A 25,582-nucleotide genomic window follows, 5' to 3' on the forward strand; every position below is an offset into this window, starting at 1 on the left:
CTAAAAGAGGTTCCAGTTTTTTACTGGACGGATTCCAAAAATACCCTCTTTTGGATAAAACAGAAAGAGAATTGGTCCACTTTTGTAGCCAATCGAGTAAATGAGATTCGAAAATTGAGTAACCCAGATCACTGGCATCACATTCCCGGAAAGTTTAATCCTTCGGATTTGCCATCACGCGGTTGCTCTGCAAAAGAATTGAGGAAATCCGAATGGTGGAAAGGACCAGATTGGATTTATCGACCTCCAGAAGAGTGGCCTATTGCAGATGGAGAACATCCTGACTTCGATATAGTAAATGGAGAGAGAAAACGAACTGTGGTTTCAGCCAGCAATAACACGAATACAGATAAATTTAAACTTTTTGACAATATTTCAAAATTCGAAAAGATCATAAAGGTCGTATCTTGGATCTTTAGATTCGTTAAATATGCTAGTACACCACCATCTGAAAGAACTCATGGGAAAATTTGAGTCGAAGAACTAAAAGGAGCTGAAACAGTGGTTTTCCGACTCATCCAACGAGAATCTTTCGAAGGATTGAAAGATAAAAGAATACGTGCTCTAGAACCTATCATGGACTCCAATGGCCTTATAAAAGTGAAAACACGTATCTTTCAGAGAGACGATGATGCTGACTTTCGTTACCCAGTTTTACTTCCCTCAGAACATCCATTAGTATTAAAACTGATCAAATCTGAACATGAAAGGCTAAGTCACGCTGGAGTACAATTCGTTATGTGCGCTTTGCGTGAAAAATATTGGATCATAAAGAGTAGGAAGACCGTACGCAAGGTTATCCAAAACTGTGTACGATGTCGAAGGTTCGACTCTGATTCATATAAGATTCCTCAAGCGTCACTACCTGAAGACAGAATAAGAGATGCTTTAATTTTTGAGATTATTGGTGTTGATCTGACGGGTCCCTTAATTTTAAAAGGAAGCCAAAAAACATGGATCGTCATTTTTACTTGCGCAATATATAGAGCAGTTCATTTAGAGCTAGTCTCATCTCTATCAACTGAAAGTTTCCTGCACGCGTTCAGGCGATTCATCGCTCGAAGGGGTAGACCTGTCACTGTATACTCCGACAATGGAACCAATTTTGTTGGATCAAATAATTTGTTTAAGACCATAGATTGGAATTCTATCTTAGGAAATGCAACAGTTAAGAAAATTGAATGGAAATTTATACCCCCTTCCTCGCCATGGTGGGGAGGGTGGTGGGAAAGATTAATTGGAGTACTAAAGAGAATTCTTCGAAAGGTACTAGGAAAATCTTCTCTGAACTACGAAGAATTGTTGACAATCATTTGTGACTGCGAGAGCATTATGAACAACCGTCCTCTCACGTATTTGTCAGAAGACGTAAAGGATTTAAGAGCTCTCACCCCAGCAATGTTTCTAACAGAAATTCCAGAGACTGGAGTTCCTGAATTAGATCTTTTGGATTCTAAATCCATCAATAAAAGATACCTTTACAGAGCCAAATTGAGAAAAGATTTACGAAAAAGATTTCGATCAGAATATTTAGGGCAACTAAAACAAAGCTCAAAATTCATCCGCGAACCATCTTCTGTGAAAGTTGGTGATCTTGTAATTGTTTCCAACAACGAAAAAAGGATAAACTGGCCCTTAGCTAGAATCCTGGAAATTTTTCCATCCCACGACGGATACATTAGATTAGTGAAACTGAAAACCGCACAAGGGGAGATTATAAGACCTACTAAGAACCTCATACCTCTTGAACTCAACTTTACACCTGAGTCGGATATGCTAGTGAGGTACAGAACTCGACGTATGACGAAATCTCAAAAGACTTGAACTACAGGTCAGTTGAGGTCCATCCTCTGCTGATACTGGACCTCAAGGTGGGAGTGTCGCGTTTGCTTACTAGAACTTTACTTCCACGGTCTTCCACGGACGCCCTCTGGCGAAAGAGACTAAAAGTAGTCAGTTGAACGGCTGACGCGTCTAACAGATGTATAAGGATAGACCGGCTCCGTATAAATTATGCTTGTAATCATTATAACTTGTAAATATTTTGTAGATATCTTTCATATGAATTAAAATTTCTTAAAAAGTTTATAGCTGTGTTGCGCAGTGAATCGAAGTTCTTCATAGAGACGGATATCGACAAGAAGGAAAGAAGGCAGTTCAGGGCAGCCCTATTTAGAAGGTAAGTGAACTTTCACTTATCTATTTAATGATCAAAAAATTTTAATAGTACAAAGTTGATAAAATTTTTTAACACTATTTATATCAACCCATTTTCATATCAGATTTGGTGACAATCTTTTCGCAGTTCGCGAGATAAGCAAAGAAATGTGAAAATTCCCTTAAATTTTGAGCACCAGTGTATTTAGGAAACATCTTAAGAATCCAGCAGATGTCAGCAAATATACTTTGAGATTTCGAAGATTTTTCGTGCCTCAATATTAGAAATTTACCAACAGAAACTCTTACTGTGCTTATCGTGAAACAGAGATTGACAGCGAAGAAATTTGCGGAAGGGTGATAAATGAAATGGTTGAAAAAAATGCTGCCTTTATAGGTTTTTAATAGCGTTTTCAATACTTCTACGCTCTCAAAGTTCACAAAACAATTACAGTGCATCTCCTTAGAATGTACTGAACTACTGATACGCAGTCGCATGGACCTCCGACCTAAGGTTCTACACCAATCAGAGTTATATGTCCATGCGACGGAAAAGAATCTACAATCCACCGCCAGCGGCATTCACTGAATCAATGATAGTAATATTGCAATGCTAAATTGACAGTGTCATCTATACAATAATTGTTACATAATAATCCGTATGAAAATAATATACGATCAATTAATAATTACATTGTCATGGATAGTATCTATGTTGTGGAGAGTGGAACTTATATATTAACCAGTTTTTAAACCTATGTCTTCTTCAATACATCATAACTTCATGTTCTTATCAGTTACACACCTAATGATGTGTGTCCGTATTATTTTTGCAGTTATCCACAGAGTAAGCCAGTCACATCAGTTCAGGCAATTGATAGTTCCATAGCCCAAAGTATATGATGTTGTGTAGGCTATTCTATGTTCACTTTTGTTAAATTCATCGTTCAAGTAAATACTACTTGTCCACTTTGATACATCATAACTTCGTGTCCTTAACAGTTAGCACACCTCATTATGTGCGTCCATAGCAATTTGCACACTGTGTCGCAATTATCCACAAGACAAACATGAAATTGCAATTGGGAATTTCATTGTAATATGCACACTATTTTACTATTATCCACAGAAGCAAATGTTTTGTAAATAATGACTTGGCTCCCAGATGATAAAAAAAGGAAACTAATTCTTAAATTTTTCAATACAATTCTAAATTGTGCAAAACTACAGATTTGTTAAACAGTTCCAGTCAATACAAATTGACCGGTATTCCAACAATATAAAGCACATATTCTAAAATAAAACGTCTAATGGAAAACAGGAACTAATTCCCAATTAAAATAGACATAAAATACATAATTATTCAGCACATATTATATACCAATCATCATACCATAAAAATACACATGTTTCAAATGCTGCAACTAATTTTTTATTACAGTTAGAATATTTACCAATCAAACATACTACAAATGTACATGTTTAAAAAAAAAAAACTGCAACTAATTTTTTCATGGCAGTTAAAATAATAAATTTCTATTATACAATTATAAATAGCACAAATAAACAATTTCAATCTATACAAATTGGCAGGTATTCCTACAACATAAGAACACATATTCAAATATAGCTAATCATTCTTGTAAAATGGCTATAATAGTGCCCAATTTCTTCAAATAATTAAAAACATCTACAGGAAAACAGGAACCAATTCCCAATTGCAACAAACATGAAATATCCAAAATTATTCAGTACATAATTATTATTCAGTACATAATTATTATTGATTCAGTACATAATTATTATCAAACTTAATTATTTGAGAGCAGTTGCGATTGACCGTGGATTTTCTCCCGTGATTATTGATAAAGCCGTCAAAAAATTTTCAGATTCCCATCAAAGAAGACATTCTACTGTTAGAAATAATATCAATGACCTTGTCGTGCTTCCATTTTATCCTTCTGTTAGCTATAAAATTGCACGGATTCTCCAGAAATTCAATTTTCAAGTCGGTTTCTCCCCTATTAATAAAATTCACCCTTCGATTCTAAAAGATTGCGTTTCTGTCTTGAATTCTTGGGGAATTTATAGTATATCATGTCAGTGTGGTTTAAGATATATTGGCCAAACAAAAAGAGCGTTGAAGTTTCGTATCAAGGAACATGAATCTTATGTCAAAAAAGGGGAAATTAACAAGTCTTCAATAGCGTATCATAGCTGGACTTTTAACCATAATTTTGATTTTGGGTCTGCAAAAATCATCCAAAAGGCTTCTTCCATAGGCGAATTGGATTTTCTTGAGGCTTTTCACATTCACAAAGATTTAGAAAGTTTAGTTAATGATTTGAAGTCCAATCCAGTCCTTCCTAATGCCTTTAAAATTCTACTGTCTTAATTCAATTATTTTTGCCGATAGATGGCGTTACCTCCTCGCACTTGGTACTACCAGAGGGTATAAAAATCCGTTCAGTGGTTGCTTTCCATTATTTGAAGTTCAGATTTTGAGCGTAATGTGCATTTGCCCCTCGCTCCCTATTTTAACTTCGCTAATATTATATTAATATAATAATATTATATAATCGCTAATAAATATTATATAATTAATATACATGTTTTTTTTGTACACATTGACGAAAAATCTAGTACGTAAACGAAAGACAACAAGTTGCCATTATTTATTCTCAAGTTTTGTCCAATTTTATTTTTAGTTAAGTAGGTTATTTAGTGGTTAATTCAACATTTTAGAATTATTTAAAATAAATGTAAATCCGACAACTTAATATTTAGTTATAGATAAATTTGAATTACAAAGAGTAATTAACAGAAATATTTTGCAAAGTCTCAACCTCTAGATTTTAGAGGGGGGAAAATACAAATTGGAATTTTTTCTTTGCGTCATTGTTTTGATAAATATTTAATAAATAAAATTTAAAATACTGTTTAAAAATATATTATTTTGTTAAAAACATCTTATATTTTGGTAAATAAATAAAAAAAAAAAAAAAAAAAAAAGAAGAAGAAGAAGAACTCGACCCACATGCAATTTGAGTCTGAGATCACTATTTTAGTTATTTGTTTATTGCAACCAGAATAAATGTTTCCAGTAAACCACTAGAAAATTGAATTTATATCTTACATAGCTTTCGAAAGAAATTCTTCAGACTTTTCAAACTTCTATCAAAGAAAAAACTGCTCTTCTGAGATTATAAAAATTGACTGAAAAAACTTGAAGAAGAGAAAACGACTTACGGCTTCAACGAGGAAGAAAAAATAACATGAATGATAGAGAATTGATGCAAAGATAATGGGAGAGAAATGTAAAGTCATAAACAAGATCAGTATTTTTACTTTGCATATGATCAGAAAACTTTGAAAAAGATATTTTAAAGCAAGCAACATGATCAAAACACCATCAGGAGCTTTCAACATCAGTAAGTGCTGCCGTGTGCTCGGAAAATTACTTTCCACCGAGAAACTTAATGTCTGCGTCAGGTTCAGTGCGTTTTACACCTTGAAGCAACGACAAGTTGAGTGGCAAATTTTACTCTAGAAAAGAGAAATTCCACTACTGTTGTGAAAGTCGTCATTAGCAGCAACTTTGAATTTTCATTGACAAGGCCAAGATTTTACATTCATATTAAGTATTTTACTTTCTCTGGTTTAATATTAATTTATTAATTAATAATCCAGTTTATTATTAGTCCAAAGGGATTTGAATCCCGAAGGACTATTAGTTTCGTTTTGGCATTTTGCGTCGGAATCATAAATGTCGGTTCACTTTTCAAACTGTTGCCACAAAATGTTAGAGTCCTGCATTATATTTGAAGAAATTAAATAATGAAAAATCTGCATAAATGTATGTATATTTCTCGTATTGTGATAAAACAACGGTACATAGAGTCATCGAATTTTGAATAACGTAATCCTCCAACGAATATGAGCATGTGGAAGACCAAATTTGAAATTTGAAATTTGTTTTATGATCGATTTCCTATTTTTTAAAACTTTGACGAATTTTTGATTAACAAACTCAAGGATTTCAAAGCGAGCAATGGCAACGTTGTGCAGAAAAAACATTTTTATCTCCAGCGCGTGAGTCTCTGTATCGGAAATTCTAAAGATATGCTCGTTTTAAAACTATTTTGCGATATTGCTGTTGCACTGGATCTTATGGTTTAAGTGCGAGGAACATGATATTTAATAAAGAAAGGTAACACACAAAATGTTAAAAAACGCCCCTTTGGACGTAATTTAAAATCTGAAACATTTCAGATTTTTTTTTTTTTTTTTTTACACAGTCAGAATATTCCAGTTTACCAGCTAACAATAATTGTAATTAACTTACAAAAATGTAAAAATAATACAATAATAACAAAATGGCAAAAAAAAAAAATAATAATAAAAGGAACAAAATAATAACTATAAAATAACAAAAAAATTCAGAATTAAAGGCTATAATATTAACATACAAACAGACAATTCCCAAATGCAGAACTTATTCCCATGTGGAAGTGCAGAGCACATCCAGTACTTAATAGTGTTAAATATTCTATGCGTTGAAGTTAAACACACAATATCATTATAACATGTCAGATGGGAAAAAAAATTAAAAGGCTACCCATAGTGCAAATATTATGCGAAGGTTGTTGGAAACGTATACATCTCATTGCAAATATTAATAATTTGAGTTAATCTGTGCTGAAGAATTTGTCGTTTTAATAGTGTTTTAGTCCATTCACTCCAATATAAGTCTGATGGTCTTTGCAGATGAAATTCAGCGGTGAGTGGGCAAGAAAAAGCACAATGGTCTGGAGACCTACTTCCACAGTGACATTTGTCATCTTTCTTAAGATGAAATCGGAATAAAAACACGACGAAAAGGGAACGTGTCCCGTGAGAAAAGTTGACTGCGCTGCAGATGAAACCAAAAATGTTTCCGAGACCTTTGGCAAAAAAGTTCTTCTGCCCGTTGTGGAGTGTTCCCACTTTTTTTGCCATTGCTGGAGTAAGTTCTCTTTTGTATATCTCTTAATATAAGAAAATGGTAAAGGCAATGAATATTGAGGAAGATTATTCCCTCTTACCGCTTCTTTTGCCAACTGGTCTGCCAACTCATTGCCATAAATCCCCCTATGAGCGGGAACCCAGCTCAATAAGGGTCTAGAAGAGGCAGGAAGGTTAAGAAGACGGATTTTTATCTCTGCTACTATTGTATTTCTTGAATACTGAACTACTGATCCAATTTCCGTTTTAGAAATAATTATTTCATTTTAATATCTGTACATTTTTTTATTATCTCTTCAGCTGTGCCTGGATATTGGTTTCGAAATTCTGTAAAACTGAACCCATTTATATGCATTGTCTTAGCAAGTCTTTCGCCTCGGCATGTTGTAACTTAAGTGATATATAATTTTTGTGAGCAAAATATTATTATTAAAAAAGTATTTAGAGAAATATAGAAATTTCAGGCTTCACAAGCGTTCTGTTAAACATTAATCTTCCTTCTGTTAAACATTAATAACTTGGGGTTAGTGATGCACATTTTGACCATTAATTATAACGGACCTGCTTGCGATTATAATGATTTTTCTTGAATGTACTGACGGATCTGTGATTTATTATTGCAAGTGTGTAGTATTTGGAGCGGTACCGTACGATGAGAAACAGCGGGGTTTTAAACTATCAGAAAAATATAAAATTGCATTTATATTTCACACACTGGATATTTCAAATTTCCATTGAATTGTCCATATTAACAGCGTGAGTTGAAATGCTACAAATAGAGAGTTTTTTCGTTATTAATAACTACAGCTTGTTTTGTCTTTAAAATCAACTGGAAACCAAATTAAAAGAACTCAAACACACAATAATAAAATTTGTCGTTATTTAAACATATAATTTATACTCCAATATATCCGCATATTCTTGGAACAAGTGATATCAACGATTGAAATCACTAGAAAACTACAGGTTTTAGCAAAATTCAAAAAGCATATCTGAAATTAGCATACAGAAATACATAAAAAAACTAGCTTTCCTTATTTTGTGACAAAAATCTCTAATAATCAATTAGCAAGAATTTAAAACTATCTGAAATTTCGCATTCTTTATAAATAATTCTACAGTTTTGGACAATGAATGGAGACACAAACATTCAGAAAACAGCCCATCAAATTTAATTTCTAAACTTGAATAAAAAGTCCGTATCTGCTCAGTATGAGTCGATAAACCTGATCTTTGTAGATATTTTACGTAAGAAATAGTTAAAGAACACTGATAAGGTAGATGCTATTCCCTTGAATGTAAACTTTAAAAAATAAGATGTAAATAATATATTTTTGAATGGTTGGCTGCGCATATAAAACAGGTATGGTGCTTAAAAAATCATTAAAGAAAAAGTAAAAAATATTTTATATTTAAACAAATATTTTTAAAAAAAATTAAGCGAGATTCTTTAATAATAATTATGTACGTTATTGATGGAGTAGTATTATGTTAAATAACCAATGGCGCATTATATAAATTAATCTGTAATAAAAAATGTACGCTTCTTCAAAAAATTAAAAGCTGTTAACTTACCAAGTCTAGTCGCTCTGCAATAAAGTCATCTATTACTTCTACTACTGCACTGGAAAAAGTTCTATTTTGTGACCAGAAACGTCTTACAAGAGAAGTGGTTAATTCACATGCCATAGCTAGGTCTTCAGTAACGGTTTGTCCAGCTCGTGAGATGAATTGCAGCACAACTCGCATTGTGCGAGACGTTAAACAGTTACTCAAATTTTCAACAGCTCTGGAAACCTGTTTTCAACACAATATAAAAATAGTACAAATGTGATTGCTTTGCGGAGGTATGACAAGTAGTTTAGATATCGAATATTTAAAAAAATTATTAAAAAAAAAAATCTGAAATGTTTCAGATTTTAAATTACGTCCAAAGGGGCTTTTTTTAACATTTTGTGTGTTACCTTTCTTTATTAAATATCATGTTCCTCGCACTTAAACCATAAGATCCAGTGCAACAGCAATATCGCAAAATAGTTTTAAAACGAGCATATCTTTAGAATTTCCGATACAGAGACTCACGCGCTGGAGATAAAAATGTTTTTTCTGCACAACGTTGCCATTGCTCGCTTTGAAATCCTTGAGTTTGTTAATCAAAAATTCGTCAAAGTTTTAAAAAATAGGAAATCGATCATAAAACAAATTTCAAATTTCAAATTTGGTCTTCCACATGCTCATATTCGTTGGAGGATTACGTTATTCAAAATTCGATGACTCTATGTACCGTTATTTTATTACAATGTGAGAAATATACATACATTTACGCAGATTTTCATTATTTAATTTCTTCAAATATAATGCAGGGCTCTTAACATTTTGTGGCAACAGTTTGAAAAGTGAACCGACATTTATGATTCCGACGCAAAATGCCAAAACGAAACTAATAGTCCTTCGGGATTCAAATCCCTTTGGACTAATAATAAACTGAGAATTAAAATTAGAGGCTATCAAGTAAACTGCGTGATAATATTAAAGTTTTGTATGTTAAATAAATTTTAAAATAAATTTAAAATACGCGGTTCAGAGAAGTAGCATAAGTTCATATCTTATGATTTATTCACACAAATAGGATATAATATTCAACTAGTTGAAACTTCTGTGATTGAATGATGTGTAGACAGTGTTGTTAATTTACGAGTTGTTGGGGGTTTCGGTCCCTTAGAGAAGAGGAAATATGATAATTTCATTAGAGATTTGATCTCACCAATGCAACGATTACATTTCAAAGATTTATTAGTGGTTGATGTAATAAGGTCACCGTGATAAATTGAGTTTAAATTCCATGATGAATTCATTTAGATAAGTAATTAAAGCTAATTTAGTTTTATTTAATGAAAAATGTATGCGAATAACTGAGATCTCCAAAGAAACGAGTCTTATATTAATGAGCTACAAAAAATCGTCAGTGCAATTTAAATAAATACAAGATAGTTTATAAAACGTGAAATATAATGTTATATTATTAACAACAGAAAGAGTAATTCAACAAAACTTACTAACTGAAATTTGATTCAGAAGAAGAAAATGAATTAAAGTTGTAACAAATTTTTATACAGTTACTAAGCTTATTTAATGCTCCTTTTGATTTCAATAATTGGCTAAGCCAATTTGCCCAGTATTGTTCTGTAGGTTGTCGTAAATGAGAATTTTTGGTATGTACGCAATTAAACGACACAGGCCGAAAAGGGGATTGGTTTGTGCCTGGGGAGCCTTTTGGCAGCATCGAAAAGTGCAGTTTGACTAAACATATTATGCTTTGCATGTGGTAAGATTGCCCTGGCATTATCCACAAACAGTATCTGGAATAATGTAAAACCCTCGACTGTAAGTGGACAGCGAGTTGCTAGTCCGAGTTGACGCTGCTATCAAGAAAAAACGTCGAACTGAGTTCCGGCGAAAAGATATAATGTTCGATCAAGATAATGTAAGACCACATGTGTCTGCATTCACCGGCTGCACTCTGTAGAGACTCGAATGGGATCTTTTGCCACACCCACCATACAGCTCCGACATCGTTCCTTCGGAATTTTACCTTTTTTCATACCTGCAGCTTCATCTTGCTGGTGCTACTTTCCATTCTGCACAGAATGTCCGAAGTTGATCTGTTTTTGGACTCGTGGTGATCAAGTTTCTGGGCCGAAGGCTTTGAATAACTACCAAAACGTTAGCAGAAAATTATACATTCTGTACGTGATTACTATCCGCACTAAGGGTAGTGTTTTCATTTTTTTCCTTAACTTTTTAAGAACGCTTTTTAACGGAAAACTTTCGTTACAACCAGATATATATTCTTATTATGAAACAAAAGTGTAGTATTTCTAAAGGAAAGTAACTTTCAGCGATACATTAAAACGGTGCATCCGAAGTTTGACTCAGAGTATTCTGAATTTTCTGAGCTTCGAAGAAATAAAATTTTTCATTAAAGTCATGGATTTCGAAGCAACGATCCACTTTTACCCAAAACGTTATAAACATCAAATGCAGCAAAAAACGTATCGATTAAAGTTTCGCATATAACCTGCTGAAAATACCATATACGGATGCAGCCTATAATTATGGGACGTTTTTACGAATATGAATTATCTAAAGTCTAATTATAGTTCAAAACTTACTGATTCGCACTTAGATAACTGTTCAAGAACATGCATCTCAAATTATATTGTCGATTACAATAAGTTAGTAGACGAATTACAAACACAAATTTTACACTGAGAGATCAAAGAAAAAATATTTAAAGAACATAAATTATAAATACTTGTTATTTAGTTCAATAAAGTTGTATCTCTTAAACAAAACTAGTTTTCAATATGGCGTTTCATGTTTGATTATAAGAATGAATGAGTGGCACACGCTAAAATTAAAAATTTTATATTAAATTTTTATTTCGGTATCGGTTTCAATCATGATTGTGATGTTGTTTTCCATAAACGCGACATTAATCATAAGAAACTGAAAGAATACTTTTTTGATGCGACTGTTTGAACGAACAAAATAACTAAAATGGTTCTTAAAATATATTTGGGAAGCATATTTCGTCATCTGCTAGAATGGCATCAGCACCAATTTTGGGGACACCTATTACATCAATTCACTTTCTCTCCATAATAATTATTTGATTTTATTATCACTTTGTTACACAAATGTTGTTAAATATAACAATTAGCTTGGATGGGGAAATTCATTCTCATTAGAAAAGTTTGGAATAAGAGTATTGTAACGACATATTTATCCTTTTATGTGACTTGATTTTTAATTGAATTAAAAAAAAAATTCCATTAGTTTAAGATTTTTGCCTTTTACTTTTTTTTGTATCGAAATCTTTAATAATATTAAATTTACATTATAAAGATAAAGTTTTTCTTTTCTTGTTTGGTGCAGAAGAATCAGTTCTACTTCGTTTCGATGGCATAGCGGTCTCTCAAATCTGAGTAGCTGTAATACATGTAACAAACACGATATAACAATTATAACATGTCATAACAAAGACACACTCCGTAGATACAAAATAAATTATTACAGCTAAGCGTCGATTCCACGCAACATGTCCGAGTATGTACATTAGCTAGACAATAGTGTGAGGGGTGAGTAATCGAGCTGTGTAGCGCTCAAACCTAAGACGAATCGACGAGATTTGAAAATTACCTAACTCCGGGTAAGTCGGGATAGCGTAAGTTGAGGTATTACTGTATTAAGAGAAACGTGATATGAAGCACTTAATTCACTCCAGTTATTTACATTATTTAATATTTTAGCAATTATTTGATTAAAATAAAAATAGTACTCACTCTAAAACCATCAGCAAAACTATTTCTTACAGCTCGAATTTCATCTCTATTTAAACCTAAGAAGCAAAAATCGACATAGTTTTGAGCCACATAAAAAAAATTAAAAATTACAGAATATATAATAAGCAAAAAGTACCTTGAAGCTCAGCGTCTGACAATGCGGGCATTCTTCTGTTATTCAGTCTGTCAGCTACACATCTTAAATTTCCAGCAAGTACCCTAATTCTTTGCCTCTGCTGAAAATTTAAAGGAGCTAGAAAAATTTTGATATATAATATTTAGTGAAATAATACGAAATATTTATGAATAATTAATACAGAAAAATTTCCAAATAAATAAAATTCCGATTCAGTGAATTTCATTTAACTGCAACCCAGCTTCATCGAAATGTTGCTGGTAAGACGACATTAAATCTATGATTTCAAAACCAATCCGTAACATTTATTTCCAACAGTAGTTTATTTTTCTTGTGCGCCAATTTTTGCACTAAATGCATATTTTAAAATGAAAGCTGTGTGTTATATTCCAAATATGTTATCTTTAAAATTCCTTCCAGTAGATTACTTTCAAATATCTGCGCTCATGAATGGATATATCAAATACATCCCGTCGTAATAAGAGATTTTCAAGTAGTAGTTGACAGGAACAGAAGCTATACATTCAAATAAATTTTAAAATATGCTTTTACAGAATATGAGATTTTTGGAATTTTTTGGAGAAATGTATCAATGTAAAGCGCCAATCCTATAACTCATATTGACAGCATTCCACAAGAGATTTTTCGATTTTGAAAATTTATTGATTTCTGAACTAGAAATTTATTTTCAGATGCTTTCTATCAGTGGTAACACATTGGCGGTCTAGAAGCAATTTCATGCGGCCCGTTAATAGATTTGAATTATGTATTTGTTGCAAATGCGGTTTTGAAGATTTCAAGATGTTAGATATTTTTACATTATTTTATTATTTTATCGGTTTTATTATTTTATCGGTTTTATTATTTTACCGGTTTATTTTATTATTTTTAGCGGTTTATTAATTACCGTTAAGAAAGAACATGAATAACCATTCATATACAATCTGTAAATGGAGATAATTAATTTATGATGTGATATAAATCTTATTCCAAAATTGAAAAGATACAGGCTTTATTAACTTTTATTCTTCTTGCCAAAAAAAAAAAAAAATCACTCAGTTACGAATTTTTTCTTGAACTAAAAATAATAGCTCTTTTGGGAATACATCTATATGTGAATAGCAGTTTTTCATAGTTGAAAATTAAAAACAAAAGAATCCGGTTAAGCGAAAAGCGCTTACAATCCGTAATGATGGGAAATTTACAATAGTTTCTATTCAATAAACTTTATTAGAATCGAAACGCCATTCTGCCAAGCTGAAATAAGTGGCAAGCTATAATAAGAAATAAAGATGTTTCTACTTATTTACACGCAAACATGTGCACTTTTATTTATGCGCTGGAGAAAAATTTAATAAATAAGAGAAAGAGACTATATTGTCATTATTTACTGTCAAGTTTTGTCCCACTCTGAAAGTTCTCATAATTTGTTAATTTTTAAACTAAAGTAAGTTATTTAATGATTCATTAAACATATTAAAATATATGAAATAAATGTGAACCTGAAAATTTAACATTTAGCTGTCAATGCATTTGAATTACTAATTACAACCAACAAAAATGTCTAGCAGATACCAAACTTTCAATTTCAGATAATAATTATTTAATTTTGGAGGATTACACCCATAAATACCATGGGACAACTGCACTAATGTCTAAAAAAAGTCGTTGAGTGAAATAAATAATGGGGTTGTATAGCTTTTCAAAAATGTCGCCAAAAACAATGTTAGTAACCACTGCATGACGCATAGCCAGGCTTTTGACGCAAAATAATTATCGCCCAGTTATAAGAATACTCTTGATGAAGTCCTCAAAGTCATTAACTTCACAAAATCTCGGACAATAAATAATCATTTATTCAAAATACTACGCGAGGATATGGGAAGTTTACATACATCCCTTCTTTTAATACCGAAGTCAGATGTTTATCTCGAGGAAGCAGCATTAACCCGTATTTTTGAGCTAAGAAAAAATGGGGAGCAGGGTTTTCTTTTTTTTTTTACACAGTTTCGAATTGAGAGGTTGATCATCGGATAGGAATTGGCTCCTTAAAATTGCCTGTTTATGCGACACTTTTACAAGGATGAATCAACAGCTCATTTAAAGGAGCGAACAAGTATATGTATTTACTGCTCAAGATTCTTTTTTTAAAAAAAAAGAATTTTTGACGATCTGTTGGATGCTCAAACGATTTTGATTGCTTCACAATAATAAAGAGGCTTTTCTGAAGAGAAAGGGGTTGAAATAGGGAATATTTTTATTGAAGAAAATATTCAGCGCCTGAAAGGCTTGAGTGAAGCTCTTAATTCGTATTTTTCAAATGAACAGCAGACCAAATATCAAAATGAACTGTGTGTAGAAAACTTATTTATTGCCTACCTTCGACCATGTCAGCAGAAGAGTACGAAATGATATCTGATACATCGCTGCAAGGAAAATTTTAAATAATGCTATTAGTGCGATTCTGGTGCAGTTTAAAAAGATCAATATCCTAACTTTCCGAAAGTAATATTGGCCCTTTTAACCATTTGCAACTACATGAAACAGGGGTTTAGCTGTATGTGTCGAGAAAAAAGAAATAAAGCAACAGACTTGATGCCGAACATGACAGAAAAATTCAACTATCGTTCATAAAGACTAATGTTAAGTATAACTCCGATACTAGTACCAGAAGTGAAGAAGCGCGACGTTATTAGCTGACTTGAAATAGTGCCTAAATGGCACGAACAAATAAATTAAGGATCATGTTTAGATGCAGTCCGTAAAAACGGAAGCGTTGATCTGAGGCGAAAGAAACGGTTAAGTCTTGTTTAACTACGTTATTTTAAGAATTTTTACGTTAATTTTGAAATCACTTTTTGAAGCAAATAGTTATTAGAAATAATTGTTATTTTTGTTTCAAATAATCCGATTATAAAATGTTGCATTAAAACCATTCTGTTGAAGCAAACCAGGGCTTACATGATAAAAATTAACATTAATAAGGGTTTCACTTATAAAAAAGATTAAGAAAGGCTGATCTGAGAAAAATGACATGAAAAGAATATAAGTGACTGTCACTGACAGCACTATTAGACCTCATATCCGGTCATAAAGTAACAGCAACGAGAATGCCAATGGCGCTGTTTTCTAAAAATAATAGCCACTTGTTCACGCGTTGGACATTGTCACTAGTCGAAGACAACGAATCTACCATAAATATAAACCATTCATCTTACTTTGCTACTATGCGTTTCTCATTTCTGTTTTTGTTAATATTACGTTGCAATATATCCACGTTTATTTTGGTTTCACGTTTTATTGTTATTTGAATATGTAATCATAAAAAGATAGAACTGTTTTCGTATAATATTAAGGAAATTAGAAGAGCTGAAGGGCTGTTACACTTTAAGTGAGATCAAAGAGTTTTATCGCAAGGTAAGGATAATTAATATTTTTCTCCTATAATTCCTTAATAAGCCTTTCTGTAAATATATTACCGAGATTAGCGCAAACTCTCGGCGAAACAACAAGCTAAATCACCGCTCCCAAATAAATTGAGATGAATTTTGATTACAAGCCTCTTTCAATGATAAAGTGTTGATACCCCGGTCTGCTTTCAGTTATTGACTACCTTCTCACGACAACCTATTCATTTTTATGGATTTTTAAAGAGTTTATTGACTTTTGATGCTCTCTGTATACAAATATATGTAACATTGTAAACGTGGATGTAATGCTGTACAAATACTGATTGCGTAGATGTATAACGAACAGCAACATGGCACCCCAGGCAGATTACATATTCATTTTTATTTCAAGTGACATTTGTCGTCAAAATTCAGTTGTCACTCTGATCGTACCTGATTCGAAACATTTACATTTTTGAAAACAAGTACCGCAGTCTAGTTAAAGCAATGTGCAGAATCTTCAAGCGCGTAGTTGGGATCCAATACGGAAGCTTATTAACAGAAAGGTTTCCGTTCTTGAAATTTTTAGTTCCGAATCAGATACCTCACCATCGTTATATAAAAGTCATATGATATAGATTAGTCTAAAAAACGAGGCAGTACAGTAAAAGTTATTAAGAAATAGCTATTTTCAGAACAGAAAGCGGAAAAACCGACATTAAATTGGAAAATTATGGGACTATTGCTAAATTACGTTATAATTTTGATTTATATATTTTTATCTTATATATATACTCGTATATACACCTTCGACAAGTATGCATACATCGGTATCGTTTATAATTTTGAAATACATTTTTGAAGACAGATAGAGTGGAAGTCAAAGAAGAGGAGCCGAAGCGTAATGCAACTTGTTTCAAGGTAGAAAGCCTAATTCGAAAAGAAAAAGAAATGGTTTTCAACTTTCACATACGCTATTAAAAGTTTCGATATTGATTGACCTTTTTTTTTTCCCCCAATGGCGGGCCCGAGCAGTCGCCAGACGTTGGGCACGGTTTGAATTTCAGTTTGCAAATTATCTCAATCACCAGCATTATGCAGAGAATGGGAAGGGAAAATATCCAAATTTTAAAATAGAGAATTAAGGGACTATTGCATATTAAAGTTAGTATATTGTCTTACATATTTATATATATAAGTGAACAAGATGCCGTTATCGTTTACTAATCGTGTCTTACTTTCCAGAATTTGACATCTGGTGGACTTTAAATGTGAAGCCATAAATTCAAGGATACATCTTTGATAGCGTTTCTGAAATACAGAAGTAAGACAATGAATCAGTTGACTTACAGGAAAGCATCCAGAAGCTCTTGTAATCATATAAAGAGATACATAGTATTAGGAAATCTCTAGGCAGAAATTTAAGCAAAAATACTCTTGAAATACAATCCCCCCTTTTTTTAAAAACGTTAGTGCTGAAACTTTATATTCATTAATATTTTACCGAATGAAATTATTTCAGTCACTTACTGTAAAAAATATTCTATATAATACTTTGTTTATGCGTTGCATATATTTTTTATATATTTCCTGAAATTTTTAATATATTCTCATAAAATAAAGAAAAGAACACTTTATTTTCAAAACACATATATCAGTTAATTAAACAAATTATGATTTATAAATTACCTCCATTCCCAGCTCCGATTACTCTCTCTAGTATTTGAGGTTGAGCTGCAAATAAATGTATATAGGAGTTTATCAACCATTTATAGCAAATCCACTTGACATCAGATACCATATTATATACATACATAGATATAAGGATTTCCAGAGCATTTACATATTTTCCTTATTACCAATAAGAAAATAAGACTTAGCTGAGAATATGGAGTATCCAAAATTTTACGATTTGTTTTCTATGAAATGGAAGTTGTAAAGTAAAATATCCGCACATGCAGGCTTAGGGATAAAAGGGGGTATTTAATTAAACTAAAACATATTTACATTTCTGCTAGGTGCAGAATGTTTTTGTCATCAAATTTTAGAGCATTATAGAAACATTACAAAGAGGTATTTATTGTTTTCAGTAAGTATGAAGCTAGGAACGTACTCTGTCATTCACATTTATCAAACGTTTATCGTTATCTCATACTTTAACAAATATGAAATTTTGTTTTCCCTGCCCTTGTATTTTCGAGAAATAAAGTTTACAGATGATATAAAAAATTAATATCAATAATACGGACATCTTTTAAAATGTTTTTGCAAGTATCATCAAAAAGTAGTTTTAATCGTAAAATGATTTAGTAAAAGAATTTTTACAATATAAATATATTTATGAATATAATATACTTAAAATAAAAATTCATTTCATACCGCATATTATAATAATCTTTTCATACTGTATTATTGATATAATTATTTAATTATAATTCGTACATTTCGCCAAACATTTAAGTGAAGATCGATATTTATATTTTTTATAAGCATGTCCTATTGCTTCTTAGTATTTCATGCAGTTGCATATTATGTTACGTATAATGAATTCACTGCCTAAATTAACTGTATAATGGATGTAAAGTAAAGTTGTCAATTTTCGTGGCAATTAAGGATTGTGAAATAAATAATGCTAAGCCATATCAGTATATCACGAAAAATACTCTAATTTGTTTGTATATGAAATATCTACAGTGGCTAATATTTGTTTCTGGACACTTGTAATTGTTTTCAAATTTATTTGCGTAGATCTTGTGTTAAATATTTAAACACATATTTAAAATGTTTTTTATGACTATCTTAGTTAATAAATATAAAAAAACTATTTTTATTCATGTTTTGGCATTTATCAACATTTTCTATACGTGTTCTTTTTTTAACTTATAAAGCACATTAAAAATTTAAATAAATAAATTTAATTTTAAATACATATATATGTATTTTTGGAGTTTTGGAAAGGACTGGGAGGAAGAATGCTGGTCTAGTAATGGTGAAAGGGGTGAAGTAGGCAAAAACGTTTGAGAACTGCTGCTTAAGTCGCTTAATTACTTTATAATGGAGTGAAAATAGTAGTTTTTTATTTTAAAAAAAAGTTGATATTTTTCTTCTATTTTTATTGCTTTAATATCTGAAATTTTTGACAAAAGATTTATTCTCTAATGCGTCAGCAACTGCATCCTACTCTTCTCTAAATCAGCAACTGCATGCTACTCTTCTCTAAACGAACGCTGGAATTTGCGTGATTCACATCATAAAACAAAATAAAGTGATATAATTTATAATGTTAATACTTTTCTATTTAAAATTTAAGAGCACTTTGAGGAACTAATTGTTTTTTTCAATGCAAAATATTTAATATTTTTAATTTACTCATAATATCCTTATACTCATCCTTATGTTGCGTGCGTACGGGTTCGTTATGAAATGAATGCACAAGTCCGATGAAAAATGAACAAAAATTTATTATTATCACAACAAAAATGCTTAAATTTTCTCAAATTATCATGCAGTATTACAATATCTCACAGTAGTTATCTTTTAACTACTCAAATGTCCAATAGAACGTAATTTAAAACAGCTAAGGAACGCTAATCCGCGAATTCGCTACAATCAACAACAGTAGTTTTCTAAACAACAACAAACTAAGCAACAACTACTAACTGAGATGTTTTCCTCCTTTTATAAGATTTTAAAATCACGCGCTAGAATTTTCCAGTACTTTCTCGAAATCAAAAAGAGATATTTATTTATTTAACGCACGCGCTCTTGTATTTTTAATTTTTCCGGCTTAGCTTTCTTTTAATATTCGTCACGCGCTGCACTGCGCGAGAAATAAAACCATTTAATTTATAATTGAACTAACATTAGCTTTTTAAATACCAAATTCGTAACACTGCCCCCTTCCCAAGGACTGCACGTCCCGGGCAGTACAATCCCTGGACAGGAAGCTAAACTTACAACTGTGGCATAAATGCAACTGAGGCATAAACATTACATTACAATATCAAACAATATAAACAATAAATGCAATAACTAACTTAAACAAATCAAATGCTATCAAATACTAAATACAAAACAAATACTAAATACAAATCAAATACTAAATACAAATCAAATACTAAATGCAAATCAAATACTAAATACAAATCAAATCAAATACACATTTATAAACAAAAAGGACCATGGTCTGATACTATTTACAATTATTTACATTACGTACTATGGCCATAGTAATGAGCTAACCTGTCGTAATGAACGACTTTAGGTTTAGAGTTCGAAGACTTACGAATCCGAACCACGACGTCATTCAGTCTTTTTAGGACTGTATACGGGCCATCCCAAGGTGACTGTAATTTCGGACAAAGTCCTTTCCGTCGAGTCGGATTCCACAACCACACCTTGTCTCCTTCGTGGAACTGATGTTCAGTAGCTCTTGTGTCGTAGCGGGTCTTCATCTTCTCCGTCGCCAAGTTGACTCGCTCTCGTGCAAAGTTGTGCATTACTTCAAACCGGGCCTGGAGATCTTGAATATATTCCTCAGACGATGAAGGAGCATCCGGAGGGCGGCCAAACAATAGATCACAATGCAGACGAAGGTCACGACCGAAGAGCATCTGTGATGGAGAATAGCCGGTAGTCTCGTGGACAGCACTGCGGTAAGCCAGTAAAAAGAGTGGTAATTTCTTGTCCCAGTCCTGTTGGTTTCTGGAAACCACTAATGAGAGGTTATTAAGGATGGTTCGATTGAACCTCTCTACCATGCCGTCCGACTGGGGATGCAATGGCGTCGTTTGAGTTTTGTCAATGCCGAGTAGTTTGCATAGTTCTTTGAGTTTAGTTTCCTGAGGCAAAATTCCTTCCCTGATCGGAATGTAACTGAAGAGGCACTCCGAACCTGGAAATCCAGTGCTGTATCATTACCTCAGTTACTGTGACAGCCTCTTGATCAGGAATAGGATAAGCTTCAGGCCACTTGGTGAAGTAATCAATGACAACGAGTATGTATTTGTTGCCATCAGCAGTTCGTGGCAGAGGTCCCAGGATGTCAAAGGCGATACGTTCAAAAGGCGCCCCTACGTTGTAACGTTGCAGCTTGCCTCGGCTGTGTCTCCTCGGTCCTTTCCGACCTGCACAGGCATCGCAAGATCGGCACCACTTTTGCACGTCATCCTTTGCATTATTCCAGTAAAAGCGCTCACGAACTCTCTGCAAGGTCTTCATTATTCCAAAGTGAGCTCCAGTAGGGGTGCTATGTAACTCTTTAAGGACATCAGGAATGCGGGATCTTGGAAGTATAAGTTGCCATCGGAACGTCTTCCCATCATCCGATTCGAATTTCCGGTATAAGACGCCGTTTCGAATGTGAAGTGAATCCCAGAGTGCCCAATATTGTTTGGTTGTAGGACTACAGATAGAAATGTCCTGCCAGGTAGGTTTTCTGTTTGATGACTCCATTAAATCAATTATGGGTTTAATGTCGCGGTCTTCCAGCTGGTCTTTCCTGACTTCATCATCACTCCACGGTTCTCAATCAGCCGATGTTGATGTTGTAATTTGTCTTGCGACCGGAGTCAGCAGCTCGTATTTCGCTTCCACCCTGGAACAATATCGGCAGCTTTCTTGGCAAGGTCTTCTAGACAGGGCGTCGGCGTTTCCGTGTGATGATCCCTTACGATGACGGATAGTGATGTCATATTCTTGGAGTCTCTGTATCCACCTGGCTATTTGACCCTCAGGATTCTTGAAATTTAAAAGCCAGGTCAATGATGCATGATCGGTGCGGAGCAGGAATTTTCTGCCGTATAGATAGTGATGGAACTGTTCTACAGCTTTGACTATGGCGAGCAACTCTTTCCTAGTGACACAATAATTCCTCTCCGGTTTAGACAGGCACTTTCCAGTATGCCACTACACGTTCTTGGACGTCTATTTCTTGGGACAAAACAGCACCAACACTTTCATTACTCGCGTCGGTGTCGAGAATAAATGGTCGGTCAAGCTGAGGATACGTCAGGATTGGAGCAGATGTTAATGCCTCCTTTAAGTTGTTAAATGCATCCTCGCATTCTTTTGTCCACAAGAACTTCTGGTTGCTCTCTGTCAGCTTGTGTAGGGGTCTTGCGATGGAAGAAAAGTCCTTCACGAATTTCCTATAGTAGGTGCAAAGCCCTAGGAAGCTTCTCAGCTGATGGACATTTTCGGGACGTTTCCAGGATTTAACGGCTGATACCTTTTCAGGATCCGTGCGCACACCTTCTGCAGAGATGACATGTCCCAGGTAAGTCACTTCCTTTCGGAACAATTTGCATTTAGCGGGACTCAGCTTCTAATTGGCTTCTTTCAGTTTCTGAAGCACCTTCCTAACATTTTCTAAATGTTCTTCAAAACTCTTTCCGACGATGATGATGTCGTCCAGGTATATCAGGCAGGCTTCGTAAGAAAGGCCTTTCAAAACAGTCTCCATAAGACGTTCGAATGTTGCCGGCGCATTACACAGTCCAAACGGCATCACTTTGAACTGCCAAAGCCCTTGTCCCGTAGTAAATGCCGTCTTTTCTCGGTCATCAGGATGCATTTCTACCTGCCAATACCCACTCTTTAAATCAAGTGTTGAGAACCACTTGCTTCCAGAAAGAGTGTCTAGAATGTCATCAAATCTAGGAAGAGGGTAACTGTCTTTCTTCGTAACCTCATTCAACCGGCGATAGTCAACGCAAAATCTTGTTGAGCCATCTTTCTTTCTGACAAGAACGATGGGAGATGCCCATGGACTCGCTGAAGGGTCGATGACATCGCCTTCTTCCATATCTTTAAACAGTGTTCGCACCTCTTCCTGTTTAGCAAACGGTAGACGTCTTGGATGTTGCTTGATCGGGGGATGATCACCGGTATCTATTCTATGTTGTATCAAACTAGTTCGACCCACGTCAGAATACGAGCGGGAGAAAACAACTTGAAGATCTTTAACGACGCGATCGGCGCATTCTGAAGTAACTCTGATGTAATGCTTTCTGAAGACACGGATGCTTGGATGTTACTCTTTCTTTCAACGGTGATTACTGGAGTACATGTTGCAACCACTTCACCTTTCTTAATAACTCTCGCCTTCTCAGTTACATTGGCGACTCTCACCGGGATAACCGTTCTGGATAGGACGACGAGTGTTGAGGCTACTAGTACTCCTTTTGGGCTATTACAGTTATTGGGATATTCTATGATGCCGTAGCGGAAATTTCTGTTTTCGGCTATGGATCCAGGAAGTAAAATTTCTGTTCTTGCCGGTATTGTGATATTGTCTTGTGCTATGATTTTATAGACAGATTTAACTTCATCATTGACTCCAAATAACGCTATGTCCTCAGATGTAGAATGCAATTCGTTATTTTTAAAGTCCAAGGAAAAATTGTATTTCCTTAGAAAGTCCAATCCGAGTATGCAAGAATCAGTGATCTCTGCTACATATGCCGTGTGATGGTAAGCGGCACTTCCAAACGTGATGTTAGCGTTTACTTTTCCATCGATGTTGATCTTCTCACCGGACACAGTCTGTAGGGTAACGCAGGGCGGCGTCCAGATAAGTTTGCTTCCCAGTTGTTGAGCCAAATCTTTTCGGATGATGGTAACGTTGGCTCCTGTATCTATCGTCATATTGCAGGGAACTCCATTAATATGTCCTATTATGAAAAGTCCATTACTGCCGCCTCTCACTGCAGAAATCTGAAGCGCTTTAAACTGGGGCTTTTCATGATCTGGCAACCTCCGCCCCGCGAGATGGCCACTAATTAGTTTCCCTACTGTTTGTTAGGAGCGGTCTTAGCATCCGTGCCCTGGGGTGTTCTGCAGTTTCGTCGTATGTGTCCTTCAGCACCGCAGTTCCAGCACTTTACGGTCGGTTTCTTGTCACCAATATTCTGTCTCAAGGCGTTCAGTTGTCTAGTTAAATCGTCTAGACGAGCAGTGACTTGATCCCCTGGCTCCTGGACTTGAGCAGCTCTGACTGGGTGGCGGTCTCGACGAGTGGCTTGCTGGGCTGCCTCAAATTTCATGGCGTACACTAGAGCACTTTTTAAATCTTTTACATCCGCCATTCGTAGAGCTTTCTGTATTTCAGTATCTCGGATGCCGTCGATAAAGTATTGCAAGGACAGGATTTCCCTTGTTTCTGTCGGGCACTCCGAAAGGGCGTGATGTGACAGCCTTTGAACATCCGTGGCGAGCTCCTGAAGCGTTTCGGTGAGCTTCTGTTGACGAGATTTTAATTGGAGCCTGTTGTAGTCTTTTAAACATTTCTCGCCGAAGCGTAGCTCCAAAGCGCCGGATAGAGATTCGAAATCTAGCCTTTGATTTTCGGGAAGCGTCTGCAGGATATCCGCTGCGTCTGCTCTCAGAGAAGCGGCGAGATGACAGGCCTTAGCTTGGGAATCCCATCCATTCGCATCCGCAACGATAGAAAATTGTGTCCTATACACCCGCCAGGAGGTCTTCCCATCATATGTAGATAGTTTCAGAACGGAACGAGCAGGCATCGATAAAAATTTGAAACCTTCAGAATTGTTTCCTACCGTCGCTATGCACTTCTTTAGGCTGTCAACTTCTTTGGTGACGGCAGCAGAAACCCTATCATCAATTTGTTGTTCGACGGCAGAAACTCTTTCTTTAATTTGTTGTTGGAAGGCCGAAACTCTTCCTTCGACTCGTTGCTCCACAGCCGACACTCTATCTTCTATTTCATCTTTGACAGAAGAAACCTTTTCTTCAATTTGCCCGACTTTATTTTCGACAGCTCCTATTCTGTCTTCCATAGCCTCAAATTTACTTTCTATTACGCAGGTTATTTCTCTTTTCATTTCGACTTGACCTGTTTCAATCTTTTCTTGTACAGCTTTTATGTCTTCTTTAAAAGTTACTTGACCAGCTTCCAACTTTTCGTGAACGGCTTCCATTTCCTTTTTAACGGATCTCATCTCTCCTTTAACGGAATCTTGGCCCAATTTCATATCTTCCTTAACGGATTCCTGGCCCAATTTCATTTCTTCCTTAACGGATTCCTGGCCCAATTTCATTTCTTCCTTAACGGAGTTGACGGCCCCTTCCATCTTTTCTTGGAAAGCAGCAAATGCAGTCATCATTTGCCTGAATTGTTCTTCCATCGCTCTTGTTATTGGCATTCAAACCCCACTCCTGACACCAAAAATTGTTGCGTGCGTACGGGTTCGTTATGAAATGAATGCACAAATCCGATGAAAAATGAACAAAAATTTATTATTATCACAACAAAAATGCTTAAATTTTCTCAAATTATCATGCAGTATTACAATATCTCACAGTAGTTATCTTTCAACTACTCAAATGTCCAATAGAACGTAATTCAAAACAGCTAAGGAACGCTAATCCGCGAATTCGCTACAATCAACAACAGTAGTTTTCTAAACAACAACAAACTAAGCAACAACTACTAACTGAGATGTTTTCCTCCTTTTATAAGATTTTAAAATCACGCGCTAGAATTTTCTGGTACTTTCTCGAAATCAAAAAGAGATATTTATTTATTT

At 34.3% G+C, this 25,582-nt stretch overlaps 1 protein-coding gene across 3 annotated transcripts in view; it reads right to left on the bottom strand.

Moving 5' to 3' along the window:
- The window catches only part of LOC118188087 (uncharacterized), a 70,087-nt gene that overhangs the window by 5,340 nt on the left and 39,165 nt on the right, over positions 1-25,582 (bottom strand). For 2 of the 3 annotated variants that reach the window (XM_035358439.2, XM_035358438.2), the window contains 4 exons: positions 17,721-17,765; positions 12,643-12,759; positions 12,507-12,562; positions 8,737-8,958 (listed from right to left, as the gene is read on the bottom strand). In XM_035358439.2, the coding sequence (XP_035214330.1) occupies positions 8,737-8,958; positions 12,507-12,562; positions 12,643-12,759; positions 17,721-17,765 (440 nt within the window). The remainder of the gene's footprint in view (positions 1-8,736; positions 8,959-12,506; positions 12,563-12,642; positions 12,760-17,720; positions 17,766-25,582) is intronic. The other variant, XM_035358440.2, reaches the window with a different exon arrangement.

This window comes from Stegodyphus dumicola, chromosome 10 (assembly GCF_044657685.1).
Source record: "Stegodyphus dumicola isolate Sdum_Otavi_A_Nest chromosome 10, ASM4465768v1".
NCBI classification, from domain to species: Eukaryota; Metazoa; Arthropoda; class Arachnida; order Araneae; family Eresidae; genus Stegodyphus; species Stegodyphus dumicola.